The 14082-nt window shown below is 41.5% G+C and overlaps 1 protein-coding gene across 1 annotated transcript; it reads left to right on the top strand.

The window, feature by feature from the left end:
• The first annotated feature begins 3864 nt into the window (after positions 1–3864).
• On the top strand, positions 3865–11499 carry LOC123788855 (olfactory receptor 9A1-like). The gene has a single exon (XM_087860772.1). The coding sequence runs from the start codon at positions 6639–6641 to the stop codon at positions 7581–7583; it is 945 nt and encodes a 314-aa protein (XP_087716898.1). The 5' UTR covers positions 3865–6638; the 3' UTR covers positions 7584–11499.
• Positions 11500–14082: the final 2583 nt, after the last annotated feature.

Here is a 14082-nt window from a genome sequence, read left to right as displayed (position 1 = left end):
GGGTCAGAGGGAGAGAATATCAAGCATCTCTGATGAGTGCGGAGTCCGACACCAGACACAACCCTGAGATCATGACCTGAGCTAAAATCAAGAGTCAGATGCTCAAGCCACTGAGCCACCAGGTGCCCCAGAGAAGGCACCTCTCCTAAATCTGCCCTTTCTTCAACCCTTACCACTCCCTCCTCACCAAAACACAGGTCTAATTCATTCTCTCCTTCTGGTCCAAATTGGACCACATTCACTCTATATGAGTGCCCTAGTAACTCTTACATGCCCTGATAAGTCCAGGGCCAGAAGATAGGGGATAAAGCACCAGGGAGGATCAAGATTCCTGACAAGCAGGGGCGCCTGGGTGGCACAGTGGTTAAGCGTCTGCCTTCGGCTCAGGGCGTGATCCCGGCGTTATGGGATCGAGCCCCACATCAGGCTCCTCCACTATGAGCCTGCTTCTTCCTCTCCCACTCCCCCTGCTTGTGTTCCCTCTCTCGCTGGCTATCTCTATCTCTGTCGAATAAATAAATAAAATCTTAAAAAAAAAAAAAAAAGATTCCTGACAAGCAGACAGCTAACTCTTCCCCTAAGATGCTACAGTTAAGTTCCAGGGAAAAGAAGAAATAAGTAGCCTGACTTTCTGTTTGTGATCAACTGTTCATTCATTTCTACTTGCTCCCCAGCCATACTGAGAGGCACTATAAGAATAAAAAAGGAGTTAATTAACAAGGACAAAGAGAATTGGGAAAGTGGTGCAATAAATGATATTTCGCAATTTATTTTTGATACGGGAAAGCAGAGTCTCCAAGATAATAAGACAATGCAATGCAAATAAAGTTTCTGCTAAGGGAAAAATTAAAAAAACAACAACGAGCAATTGGATTTATTCAACAGAACTGGTAAAAGCCTTAGTACATGGAGGCACCAGCTACCATGGAAGGTGAGGGGGGAGGCTTGGGTGTCAAAATGGGAGTATTAGTTAAAAGTTTGCTTACACAGCAGCTGGGCACCAAGAATCCCTTGCATTTTCTAAGCAGCCCAGGCAATATCTGTTTCACAGGTAGGGTGCTGCTTATCTCAACTTGGCCAAGGGCTGTCTCAGTTTTAAAACAGAAAGTCCCACATCCTGGGAACTCCTTCTGTCCACTGTCCAGCCAGGGCACTTGTTCAGTCTGTCGACATTCCATCCACCCACCACAATAGCTGGAAGAGACAAGACTTTATTCTTATTAAAAAGAATTAAACTGGGAAAGTTCTAGATTTTAGGACTAAAGATATAACATTTACAGCTTAAAACAAATGACCTTGCATACTGATCTTGAAGTTACAAATAAAATTTCGCAAGCAGATAAATTTACAAATATGGAATCTGAGTAAGGAGGAATGACTATCATTCTCTTATTTTTTTTCTTAAATTTTCATTTTGAGTTTTGAGTTTATTTGAGTCCAGGTATCCATGTATTCTTACTTTTCATCACTGTAATCATATATACAAATTTTCACTTTGTCTTAACATTATCACAACAAACCATAAGTTTTGCCGTACTCTTCATTTTAATAACATATTCTTTTAATAAGTACCTACTATGTGATAGGGACTATTGTGAAAGCTACAAATGGAATAATATTTCATCAAGTAGTTTTAACGTAGTTTACTCGACCATTCCCCTAAGAATGGACATTTAGTTCTTTTCCAGTTTTTCCTTTTATAGATAAAAAAAGGAGACCAAGAAAGAACTGTATCATTTTCTTATTGATGGATATTTGTTTTGTATCAGTTTCTATAATGAACTAAACTGCTGTGAACATTCTAATGAAAGTCTTTGTGAGGACACACGTTTTCATTTTTCTTGGGTACATACCTGGGAGTATAATTACTGCATCATTTAGGGAAAGTGTATACTTAGCTTTGAAGGGTCACTTGTGGTGAGCACAGCATAACAGATAGAGAAGTTGAATCAGTATGTTGTGCACCTGGAGTTAATGTAACGTGGTATGTCAACTATACTCAAAAAAATTTTTAAAACTGGCAACACTTTTTCCAATGGGGTTTACTAGTTTTCATTTTTTCCTACTCCTGAACTGTCTACTGAGCTACCTTGGCCTTAACACTGGGAGGATATCTAGAGTAACCCAAGTAGAGAAGCTGATTGTGCTGTAAGGGTTTTGAGGGAAAGAGTCCACCCTCCTCGGATTTCCTCATTTGCCAGTGACTTTCTTTCACTGTTCCCCAACAGTCAGCACATGACCCCACACAGCCGCTCAGAGGCAAACAGGCACGTGGTGGGATGGAGGTGTCGTGGACAGCTGTCAGCACACTTGCCATGCGGGTGATAGCCTCTGTGATGGGCCCTTATTTCACAGTGTAATTACTGACTCCTGATATGTCAGTGCATTTCTGGAATCTGCACAGGGTTAACACTGAAGTGAAAATTTCAGTGGGCCTCATTTTTTTTTTTTTTAAAGATTTTATTTATTTGACAGAGAGAGAGAGCCAGCGAGAGAGGGAACACAAGCAGGGGGAGTCGGAGAGGAAGAAGCAGGCCCATAGCAGAGGAGCCTGATGTGGGGCTCGATCCCATAACACTGGGATCACGCCCTGAGCCGAAGGCAGACGCTTAACCGCTGTGCCACTGAGGCGCCCCCATTTTTCTTGATAGAGAGAGAGAGAGAGAGCGCCCAGGGTGGGGGGCACAGGGAGAGAATCTCAAGCAGACTCCCCCTGAGCATAGAGCCTGACATGGGGCTCAATCTCATGACCCTGAGATCGTGAGCTGAGCCAAAACTGAGTGGGACGCTCAACCGACTGAGTCACCCAGGTTCCCTTGGGCCACGTTTCAAGAGATTTTAACTGATACAATTTTTTGAAGGATGATTTGATAACAGATATTAAATTTAATATAGTAATTTAGGAAGTTATAGCTGTACAAATATACAGGCTTACATGTGAAGATTTTTATTGCAGCAGCTTTTTTACTGGTGAAGAACTGGAAAAGGCAGTCACTTAAAATGTGAGTGGTATATTATTGCCAATACGCAAAAGCTTAATGCATGCACACATATGCATGTAACAAAAAGAAAGTAGCAGGACAATAGGCTTACTAAAATAGCAAATAAAAACCATATATAGATAAACTTGTACTTGCATAGAAAATTTCTGTATGGAACAACAGAAACTAATAGCAGTGTTTAGGTCTAGGAGATAGATCAGAAAAATCAGGCATTGGTGAGAGAGACACTTGCATCTATTTTATATTCCTGTATAAAATTTTATTTTTTACCTTGAGTTGTGCTAGCTTTATGATAAATGGAAAATGTTTTATTAATGTAAACATAAATATTTTAAATGTGATTTTGCTATTTTATTCCGTACCCCAGCCATCCTCACTTTTATATACTACTTTTTTGTCAGTTCTCTGGGTTGATTTCTAAGCCCTTACCTCTTACTTCAAGTAGCTCAGGAAGGTGCCCTGGTAACAGTTGAAGACCTGAAGAGAAAATGTGGCTGAAGAGCCACAGTGGGAATGCATGCGTGTTGCAGAGATGGGAACGGGTTGTACCATTAGCAGATCCTGAGGCTGATTTGCAGGGTCGGTCCTATGTCTCTCTTACCAGAGTTCCTGTAACTATAATCAGAGAGTATCTTGTAGAGGGAGTGCAGAAGTCATCTGGATAATATGGGGTTCTTAGGCCTTTGAGATGAAAACTTTTTGACAGAGGCTATTTGTTGGCCTCTGGGTTTTTTGTTTTGTTTTGTTTGGGTTTTTTTAAAGATTTTATTGATTTATTTGAGAGACTGAGAGAGAATGTGCCAGAGAGCACCAGCGGGGGATAGCACGGGGTGGGGGCAGGTAGGGAGAACCATCAGGGGGGAGGAGCAGAAGGAGAGGCAGGCTTCTGGCTGAGCAGGGAGCCCAACTTGGGGCTTGATCCCAGGACCCTGAGATCATGACCTGAGCCGAAGGCAGATGCTTAACCGACAGAGCCACCCATGTACCCCTTTTGGCCACTGGGTTTTTCATCTTTGATAAGTGTCTTGGAGCCATTTATGGGGTCTTCTGATTGTGGGTTGCTACGGCTCTTGCAGGGTTAATTGGAAACAGAGGCACAGAAGACAGCAGGGCCTGGCTGCTTACAGCTCAGACTATTTGGTGATTACCAGGACTTGGGGACTCGGTAGAAGCAGCCTGGGCATTGAGAAACCCCTGCTAGGAGATTTCAAGTTTGCGCATGACACAAAACTTCCCCATGTTCTAAAACTTGATTAGCCTCAGGAGGGAAAGGTGAAAGTTTTTCTAGCTTTCCCTTGACTGCATCCCTAGGGTTTCTCTGAACTTGACAAATTTAGTTTTTCAGTAAGTAACTCCCCGTGGGGACAAACAGGAGAAGGAAAGAAGGAGGGGGAGAGACAGAGAGAAACAATTGGACTTCCACAGCACTATTATTACTGGACGTTCCCCTAAGTACTCGTATGAAGACAGTTTTCTCTTGCACTGAGAACAAGGACAGCAGCAGCATGCTCTGGGCCACAGAGCGTGCTCTGGACTAGTCAGGCAGGAAGTAGCCCAGGCTGATCCCTGGACAGCCATAGAACATTCCAGTTCAGTCTTTTTCTCTGGAGGTGAGTGTCTTCCAGGGCTCCCCTCTGTGAAGAAGAGAGTAAGAAAATCAGGATGGGACGTTCTGGGCTTCACTGCTGTCTAAAATGAGGACACCTCCACTAGAGCGTGAAGAGTGGGCTGGGGAGCTGCTTAATGGAGGAACTCAGTGGAATCCTCCCTCCATAGCAGAGAGCAGATTCAGCTCTTCTCAGTGCTGGTGATAGACACAGCTCTCTGCCATGAGCTGCTCTCTCATTTGTCCTTATTTCCTGTTAATGTAAGCTTGCCATTTTGTAGGGGATCTCAGGGAGAGAGCCCACAGATTGACCAGACAAGGCCTTAGTGAAGAGTGAAGAGAGGGTCCTATTTTACAACAGGAGGAGAAACAGGTCGGGGTGGATATTCACTACTCTATCACTGACTTGTTTGGATAAATGTATTGAATAAATATTAAAAGAGTACATAGAAGCTTACCCTGTGTCAGACTCTGTTCTTGGCACTGGAGATGTGACAGTGAACAAGAAAGACAAAGGTTCTTCAATTTCAGCTACTGATGAGAACCAGTAAGAAGAAAATGCTGCCTGTAAGAGGACAGAGTGTGAAGATGTGCTTGTGCTGTTTTAGAGAGGGTGACTGGAGAGGGCCTATGGTTGGAGACATCTGACCAATGACTTGCATGTGGTGAAGGAAGGAGCCCAGACATACTAAGCAGATCAGTGTGACCCATTTTGGTGTCTTTGTGTTTTTTTTTTAATAATAATATTTTTTTATTATGTTAGTCACCATACAATACATCCCTAGTTTTTGATGTAAAGTTCCGTGATTCATTACTTGTGTATAACACCCAGTGCACCATGCAATACGTGCCCTCCTTAATACCCATCACCAGCCTATCCCACCGCCCCCCCCCCAAGCCCCCAGTTTGTTTCCCAGACACTTTTCCTTATTGTCAGGACTCTGGAGAAAATGGGAGGACATAGATAGCAGATGTCTGGGGACTTTTCCAAGCTTCTCTATGGGAGGCAGACCGTGCTGGTTGGAAATAGGGACAGGTTGCCCATTTGGAGGTCTTATTTCTTTGCTAAAACTAGAGATTTGAGACATGAGGAGGGCAAAGGATGTTGCTTGTTTTCTTGGTGCCAGGGTGGAGATCGTATAAGACAGATGGGAGTTGGGGATGAAAATTCCAGCCTCCTCTTCACTCCTCTGGACCCCTACTCCCTGCTGTCATCTGGTAACAGAAGGAATAATCTCAGAGCTCGGGGTTACCAACTGGAAACTAATGAGGTTCTTCCTACCAGGAGGAGGCGCAGTCATTGAAATGAGCGATGGAGATGGCTTTCCTGGTAAGAATAAGGAGGAAGGAAGTGGATACCCCACTGCAGGGAGCCAGCTCCCCAGAAGACAGGGAAAGACTCAATACTTTGTCTCAATATAGCCCTTGTCTTACGATAATTTCCCAGGTAGACCCCACCTCCCTGCCTGCCAGCTCTAACGACAGACTGAAATGGTGATTAGGATAACTGAAGTGAGAACTTTAAGTGAACATAAGGCAAATGGAGCCCACATTCAGAGGAGATGAAGGGAAGAAGTAACCATATCTGGGTGGGATTGGCAGGATTTTGTAGGACGCGGGTGTAAGGGGCAGAGGATACAGTTTAGGGCATTCAGGAGGGATGGGTTGGTGGTAGAAATGAACACATTGTGGTCAAGGAAGTGAACAGGGTGGCAGGTCAGAGCAGAGTTGGAGGCAGAAGGACCAGTGAGTTGAAAGATGAGGGTGCATACAGGGGAGGGTGGGTGTTGGTGACTGATGCTCCCTTCTTACATATGTATAGTTTTTCTCCTGTGTATTTTCTTCACGAAACATTTAACATCAGCCTTGTACAGAGAACAGTAGGAGATGAACCCACTTGGTCATGATGTGGAGCCTAAGAGCAGAGATAATACATCCTCAAGTTGGGAATAGCTTTAGTCCTTTGAAATTAGAAGCATGTGAACTCTCCTTTGTTCTTTAGATTTCCTAAAGGCAAGGCAGAGGACTAAATGTTGAAGAATTATTCTAGCGCCATTGAATTTTATCTACTTGGCTTCCATGGCTCCAAAGAACTACACCGTATTCTTTTTGCCACGTTCTTCTTTCTGTACTCAGTGACAGTCATGGGAAATATGCTCATCATTGTGATTGTCTGTGTTGACAAACGTCTGCAGTCTCCCATGTATTTCTTCCTTGGCCACCTCTCCGTCCTAGAGATCCTGATCACATCAGTTGCTGTCCCCTTGATGCTCTGGGGGCTGCTGCTTCCTGGGATGCAGGCAATATCTTTGACAGCATGCAGTGCACAATTATATTTGTACCTTTCTTTGGGTACGTCGGAGTTGGTATTAATTGGAGCAATGGCTGTGGACCGTTACGTGGCTGTCTGTAACCCCTTGCGGTACAACATCATAATGAACAGCCACACGTGCATCTGGGTGGTCATTGTGTCATGGGTGTTTGGGTTCCTGTTTCAAATCTGGCCTGTCTATGCCACATTTCAGCTTACCTTCTGTAAATCCAATGTATTAGACCATTTTTTATGTGACCGAGGGCAATTGCTCAAACTCTCCTGTGATGACAGCCTTCTCACAGAGTTTATTCTTTTTTTAATGGCTGTATTCATTATTGTTGGTTCTTTAATCCCTACTATCATTTCCTACACGTACATCATCTCCACCATCCTCAGGATCCCCTCCGCCTCTGGGCGAAGGAAAGCCTTCTCTACCTGTGCGTCCCACTTCACCTTTGTTGTGATTGGCTACGGCACTTGCCTGTTCCTCTATGTGAAACCCAAGCAAACTCAGGCAGCTGAGTACAACAGGGTAGCATCACTGATGGTTTTAGTGGTGACCCCTTTTCTGAACCCATTCATCTTCACCCTCCGGAATGACAAATTTATAGAGGCTTTTCGAGATGTCATGAAACACTGTTGTCAACTCCTCAAGGATTAGCTGTGTCCTAAGGGCAATCACGGACTCATCCTCATCAACCTGAGTAGATGAAACCACTAATTCAATCTGAAATGATCATTTTCAACACCAAGTGGTTTCTGATGTACAAGGGAATTCTACAAAGTTCTTCAAGGGAATTTTAAGACACTGATAGTGCTCCAATTTGTAATCAGATTATTCCTATGTGGGCGATCTCACTATTGTTATTATTAATTTTTAAAGATTTTATTTATTTATTTGACAGAGAGAGACAGCCAGCGAGAGAGGGAACACAGGAAGGGGGAGTGGGAGAGGAAGAAGCAGACTCCCAGTGGAGCAGGTTTCCCGATGCGGGGCTCGATCCCAGAACCCTGGGATCATGCCTCTAGCCAAAGGCAGATGCTTAACGACTGAGCCACCCAGCCGCCCCTCACTATTATTTTTTAACTGGATATATGCTTATACAGTCTTCTGTAGTTATAATACATCTTACAATATAAACTTAACAGGTGTGAATCTACAAAATATATGTGATATTTTTTAGAACACTCAGCTCTTTAAATGGGAAAGTAAGGAAGAGTATATTCTTTCAGTGGCAGTTGACCTCCATGATTGATTCTGGGTGCTGAGTCATCTTCCCATATGTTTTCCCGTGCTTTCATGATTTTCTCACTGCCTAAAGCACCTTCTATTTCTTTTGGAGTGACCCCAAGTTCAGCCTCAGGCTCCAGCCTTTTCTTGAGGTTCCTGTCCCTAGGTCCAGCAGGGACACTGCCACCCTGTAGATCTTCTCAACTAGTAGTCATGAGAGTGAACTCACTCCACAGCCCTGCCTCCTTCCCAACCTCGGGGCCAGACGTGTGTTAATTGAGGCATGTCTCTAATTAGTAGACTTTCTCATGGTGAGGAGGGAGGGTCTTGGAAAGAGGCATTTTCTTATCTGTCATGATTCTCATTATCACACCAGCCCCAAATGTGGGAGGGCATGACTTCTAGGACCTGAACTGACAAGAGCAAGCTGACCTTGCTGTGTCCCTGGGCTGAGGCAGGAGTGCAGGGAGGGCAGAAAAAGGGGCTGCCCCTGGTCACTTCTCCCCGCATTCCTCACATTGTTCAATCCTGACACTGGGTGTTCCATCTCCCTTCTCTCTCAGCTACATTTCTGTCTTCCATTCCCCCTCCCCCATACAAGGACTGAGTTTACCAGTCTGTCCTCCAGCTCTACAGGGAGCATCCTAATCCACATCTCAGTTCCTATATTGTCCTGTCTCAGCCCCTTTCCCCCACACCACCATTGTCAATATTTCTGCCATTCTCATGTGGCTAAGCAGGGGTCAAAAGACTGTACACATGAGACTGCCTTCCCAACATAATACATGTATATATTCTGGAGGCTGTTCTAGTGCATTTGATAAGAATATGTATTTTGCTGTTTTAAGATAGAATGTTCTGAATATATCTGTTAAGGTTTACCTGGTCCAATATGTCATTCAAAGCCACTGTTTACTTGTTGATTTTCTGTTTGGATGATTTATCCTTTGATGTAAGTGGGGTAGTTAAAGTCCCTATTAATATTGATTTTGTCCTGTATGTTTGTTAATAGCTGCTCTATGAATTTGGGTGATCCTACATTGGATGCATAAATATTTACAATTGTTATATCTTCTTGTTGGATTGTTCCCTTTATGGTTATATAATGTTCTTCTTTGTTTCTTGGTACATCTTTGTTTTAAAGTCTATCTTGTCTGATATAATTATCATTACCCTGGCTTTCTTTTCACTTCCTTTTGCTTGAGCAATGTTTTTCCAACCCTTCACTTTCAATCTGTATGTGTCTTTAGGTCTTAAATGAGTCTCTTTTAAGCAGCACATGGACAGGTATTGCTTTTTTATTCATTCTTTCACCCTGTCTTTTGACTGGAGCCTTTAGTCCATTTATATTCAAAGTAATTATTTATAGTTGTACTTATTGCCCTTTTGTTACTTGTTTTATGGTTATTTTTATAGTTCTCTATTTCTTTCTTTTGCTTTCTTCTTTCATGGTTTGCTGGCTTTCTTTAATCATATAGTTGGATTCCTTTCTCTTTATTTCTTGCATATCTATTACTTGTTTTTAATTTGTGGTTGCTGTTTGTTTTGTGTATAATATCTATGCATATAGCAGTCTATAGTAAGTTGTGGTTGCTTAAATTTGAACCCATTCTTTACTCCTCTCCCCACGCCCCCTAACATTTAGGTATGTGGTATCATACTTTACATCCTTTTATTTTGTGAATCCCTTGACTTATTTTTATAGATATTATTTTTTTGCTTTTGTTCTTCCTACTTTATAACTCCTGCTTGTGGTCTTTCCTTTCTAATCAAAGAGTCCCCTTTCATGTTTCTTGTAAGTCTGGTTTAGTGGTCATGAATTCCTTCAACTTTCCTTTATCTGAGAAACACTTTATCTTTCCTCTTATTCTGAATGATAGTCTTGCTGGATGCAGTATTCTTGGTTGTAGGTTTTTTCTTTCAGCACTTTGAACATAACATGCCACTCCTTTCCAGCCCGCAATGTTTCTGCTGAAAAATCAGTGGATAGCCTTATGGGGCTTCCCTTGTATGTAACTGTTTTCTTTTCTCTTGCTGCTTTTAAAATTCTCTCTTTATCACTACTTCTTGCCATTTTATTTTATTTTATTATTTTATTTTATAGATTTGTTTATTTGCGAAAGAGAGAGAGAGAGAGAGAGAGAGCAGAGGGAGAAGCAGAGGGAGAGGGAAAGAGAGAGCATCCTCAGGCCAACTCCCTCCGGAGTGTGGATCCTGACACAGGGCTCAATCCCACAACACTGAGAACATGACCCGAGCTGAAGTCAAATGCTTAACCAACTGAACCACCCAGGCACGCCTACTTTGTGCTGTTTTAAATACCATGTATCTGGGTGTGGACCTTCTTGGGTTGATTATATTGGGGGCTCTCTGTGCCTCCTGGATCTGGGTTTCTGTTTCCTTCCCCAGATTTTGGGAAGTTTTCAGCTATTATTTCTTCAAATAAATTTTCTGCCCCCTTTTCTCTCTCTTCTCCTTCTGGGATCTGTATAATGCAAATGTTATTATGCTTCATGGTATTGCTGAGTTCCCTCAGTCTATTTTTATCTTTTATTATTATTTTTCTGTCTCCTGTTCAGCTCGATTGTTTTCCATTGCTCTGTCCTCCAGGTCACTGATCTGTTCTTCTGCCTCCTCTAGTCTACTATATATTCCTTCTAGTGTATTTTTAATTCCAGTTATCGAGTTCTTCATGTCTGATTGATTCTTGTTGATGTTTCCTATCTTTTTGTTAAGGTCTCAGTGAGGTCCTCCACTCTTTACTCAAGTCCAATGAATATCTTTATGACCACTGCTTTAAATTCTTTATCTGGTATATTATTTATCTCCATTAAATCAGCTCTCTTGCTTTGATTTTGTTGTGTTCTTTCATTTGGGACATATTCCTCTGTCTCCTTTTGTCTAACTCTCTGTTCTGTTTCTGTGTGTTAGGAAAGTCAGCTACATCTCCTGCTCTTGAAAGTAGTGGCCTTATGAAGAAGAGGTCCTGTAGTGCCTTGCAGTGCAATGTGTCTTGTTCAACAGAACCTGGCACTTCAGGGGTATCTTCTATGTGTGTGGCATGTGTCCTGATGTTGTGACTGAGCCACTTTTGCCTTCAGTCCATTTGTCTGCAATGACTCTGCCTGTTGTAGGAAGAGTTTAGTCCCTGTGTTGTGATTAGGCCAGTCTGGGGCTACCATGGGCTTGCGTTGAGTCAGATCAGGTGTTTGCCCAAGAGGTGATAGCACTGAACTACAGGGCACTTTCCCTGTGTTGTTCCCCGAGAAGCTTTTGTTGGTAGGTGGAGCCTTCAGTCAGAGTAGATAGTTGCCCCTCCCATTGCTGGGGCTATAGTCAGATTGGTATGTGCACTTATCATAGTCTGTTTATTCCTGAATTGGATATGCATATGTGTGTGTGTGTGTGTGTGTGTGTGTGTGTGTATTCTCAATGTGTCTTTTAAGAGTGCTAGTTAAAAGGATTCAGGGTCCAAACTGAAGAGACTTTCACTAGCCAATATGGGACAAGTTGTAATTTGAAAATACAATAATTGCAATCATTTGAAACACATCAAATATATTTAGAACCATGAGTTCATAATGATGCAAGTTATTCACCTTCAAAAGAGAATAAGGAAACTTATTTATTTATTTAAAGATCTGATAAATGGAAAGATTCAAGTATTTATTTTGGGTAAATATATAGTAAATGAAAATATCAAAGTATTGTAGATAATTAATGAAACATGGTAGAATTAGAATATCACCATTTAGCAACCCCCAATGATGTTTATGCATCAACTGTTTCTAACATCATGGAAAAGAGAAAACTAGATCTTATGTGTCTTTTGATGAAATATTATAATAATCCTTCATTTTTTTCAAAACTAGAGGAACTTAGTCTTATCAGTCCTCTGAATTCAGCTGCCAATTTACAGGAAAATATGTGGAGAACAGAAAGATATATTTTGCTGTACCATAAGGATGCATAACCAAAATCCAGACTATAAGAAACTACTGTCAAAACACCTAGTGAATTCAACAAATAGATTATAAGGAAAAGAAAGGGATGCTGAATGGATCTACAGATTAAAAGGACTAAAAGGATACGTGAAATTTTTTAAAAATGGGCAAAACTAACTAAGCTATAGTATATAGTGATGCAAATATGAGTGATAAAAAATGTAGTGAAGTGATTATTGCAAAGATAGTTACTTTTGGGGAAATGAGGATTGTAATTGTAATGGGGTAATGCAGAAGGTTCTGGGGTTTCCCTGAATGTTCTTTCTTTTTCTTTGATCTGGGTGGTAGTTACAAGGGTACTTAACTTAACCATGATAAATGAGATCTATATTTGCTTCATATAGTGTTTTTGTATCTGTACTTTATTATTAAAATCAAGCAATTAGAGGGATTTCCAGTTTCCATTTCAGGAGCTTGAAAGTTGTCACTGTTGTCCTCACAAGAATAAAACACAAAGAAACTGAAAATCAGCATACTTTCTTAAATCTGTCAGAGGATTAAGGTCACAGGGCAAACCATTGCTCTTCAAATTGGGAAGGCAGGCAAATACAATGAATCACAGTGTACTGGAGCAGAAACTCTGGAGCAAAAGTCCATTGCTGGAGCCAGTATGAGGTTAGAAAGTACTCAACAAATTGTTGGAGGCTCCATATGGACAAACTTGGGGGCTAAAACCTCCAGAGAGGCCCAGTCTCAGGAGGGCCCCCACGCATTTTTGAATTGCATGTCCAGGATCCTTGTCAGGATCTCAGAGTGAAGATCACGGAACTCAGAGTCCTGTCGAATTAGGGGATGGGAAAAAGTAACCATTCTGAAATACATCAAGAGCATCCTGTTCCTTAAAAGCCTGCCTTAAAGGGAAACTATTTTATCAAAGCCTAAATACCTTGGATTTTTACCAGAGTCTAACCAATATGGGGGAAGGGAAATAGCCAACTCCAGTCTCTCTGTCCTTCCTATTTCACCAAAGTTACAGGGAAGCTGAAAGTCACAACCCAGGGACACATGTTCACCAAAAGATTGAGACTTAATTATAGGACTGTAGAATGCTGAATGCTACACTCCCTCTACTCTGTACCACCACATCAGTAGGGCTGCTGTTTGATAGCAGGGGATTACAACAGACATAACTGTAAGTCTAAGACCTTATTTAAGAAGGAGATTCTAGGGAAACACAAAGACAGCAGGTGAGACAAAAATAAGAACAAGAGATTTATTTTAGCCTCTCACACGTATAGCTACATTAACAGTAAACACAGCCCAACTCCTAGCCAGATAAACATAAAACCTCACATAGAAGACCTGTTTACCTCAGATCTTTTTACCCATTATGTAATGTCCAGCTTCCAGTGAAATATTATGAGGCATACTAAAAAACAAACAAAGAAAACAAAATATGAAGAGACAGGTCAAACATGAGAATCAGACTCAGATATGGCAGAAATGTTGAAATGATCAGGCTAGGATTTTAACATAACTGTACTTTTAACATGCCAAGGGCTTTAGTAGAAAAGTGGACAAAATGCAAGAGCCAATGGGTAACATCAGTAGAACAATGGAAACTATAAGAAAGAGTAAAAATGAAGTGGTAGAAAAAAACCCCAATCTAAACAAAAATAAAGAATGGCTTTAATGAGCTCAGCAAAAGAGTGCAGATAGTTGAGGAAAGAATGAGTGAGCTTAAAGATATGTCATTAGAAACTTCCAGAACTGAAATGCAAAGTGAAAAATGAATGAAAAAGATAAAAGAGAGTATCTAAGAATTTGGAACAATTACAAAAAGTATATCTTATGTGTCATGGGGATATGAGAAGTAACAGATAAATTATTGGAAGTAATAATAACTTATTACTTAAACTTTCTAAAATTAATGACAGGCATCAAACCACAGATCCAGGAAGCTCAGAGAATATGAGCAGGATAAG

The sequence above is a fragment of the Ursus americanus genome, chromosome 3 (genome assembly GCF_024610735.1).
Source record: "Ursus americanus isolate L20-20 chromosome 3, mUrsAme1.1.p, whole genome shotgun sequence".
Lineage (NCBI taxonomy): Eukaryota > Metazoa > Chordata > Mammalia > Carnivora > Ursidae > Ursus > Ursus americanus.
This window is presented reverse-complemented; position numbering and strand designations above follow the sequence as displayed.

What these genes read in the sequence shown, in the direction of transcription:
- LOC123788855 (XM_087860772.1), top strand. Translation starts at nt 6,639, where the DNA reads ATGTTGAAGAATTATTCTAGCGCCATTGAATTTTATCTACTTGGCTTC.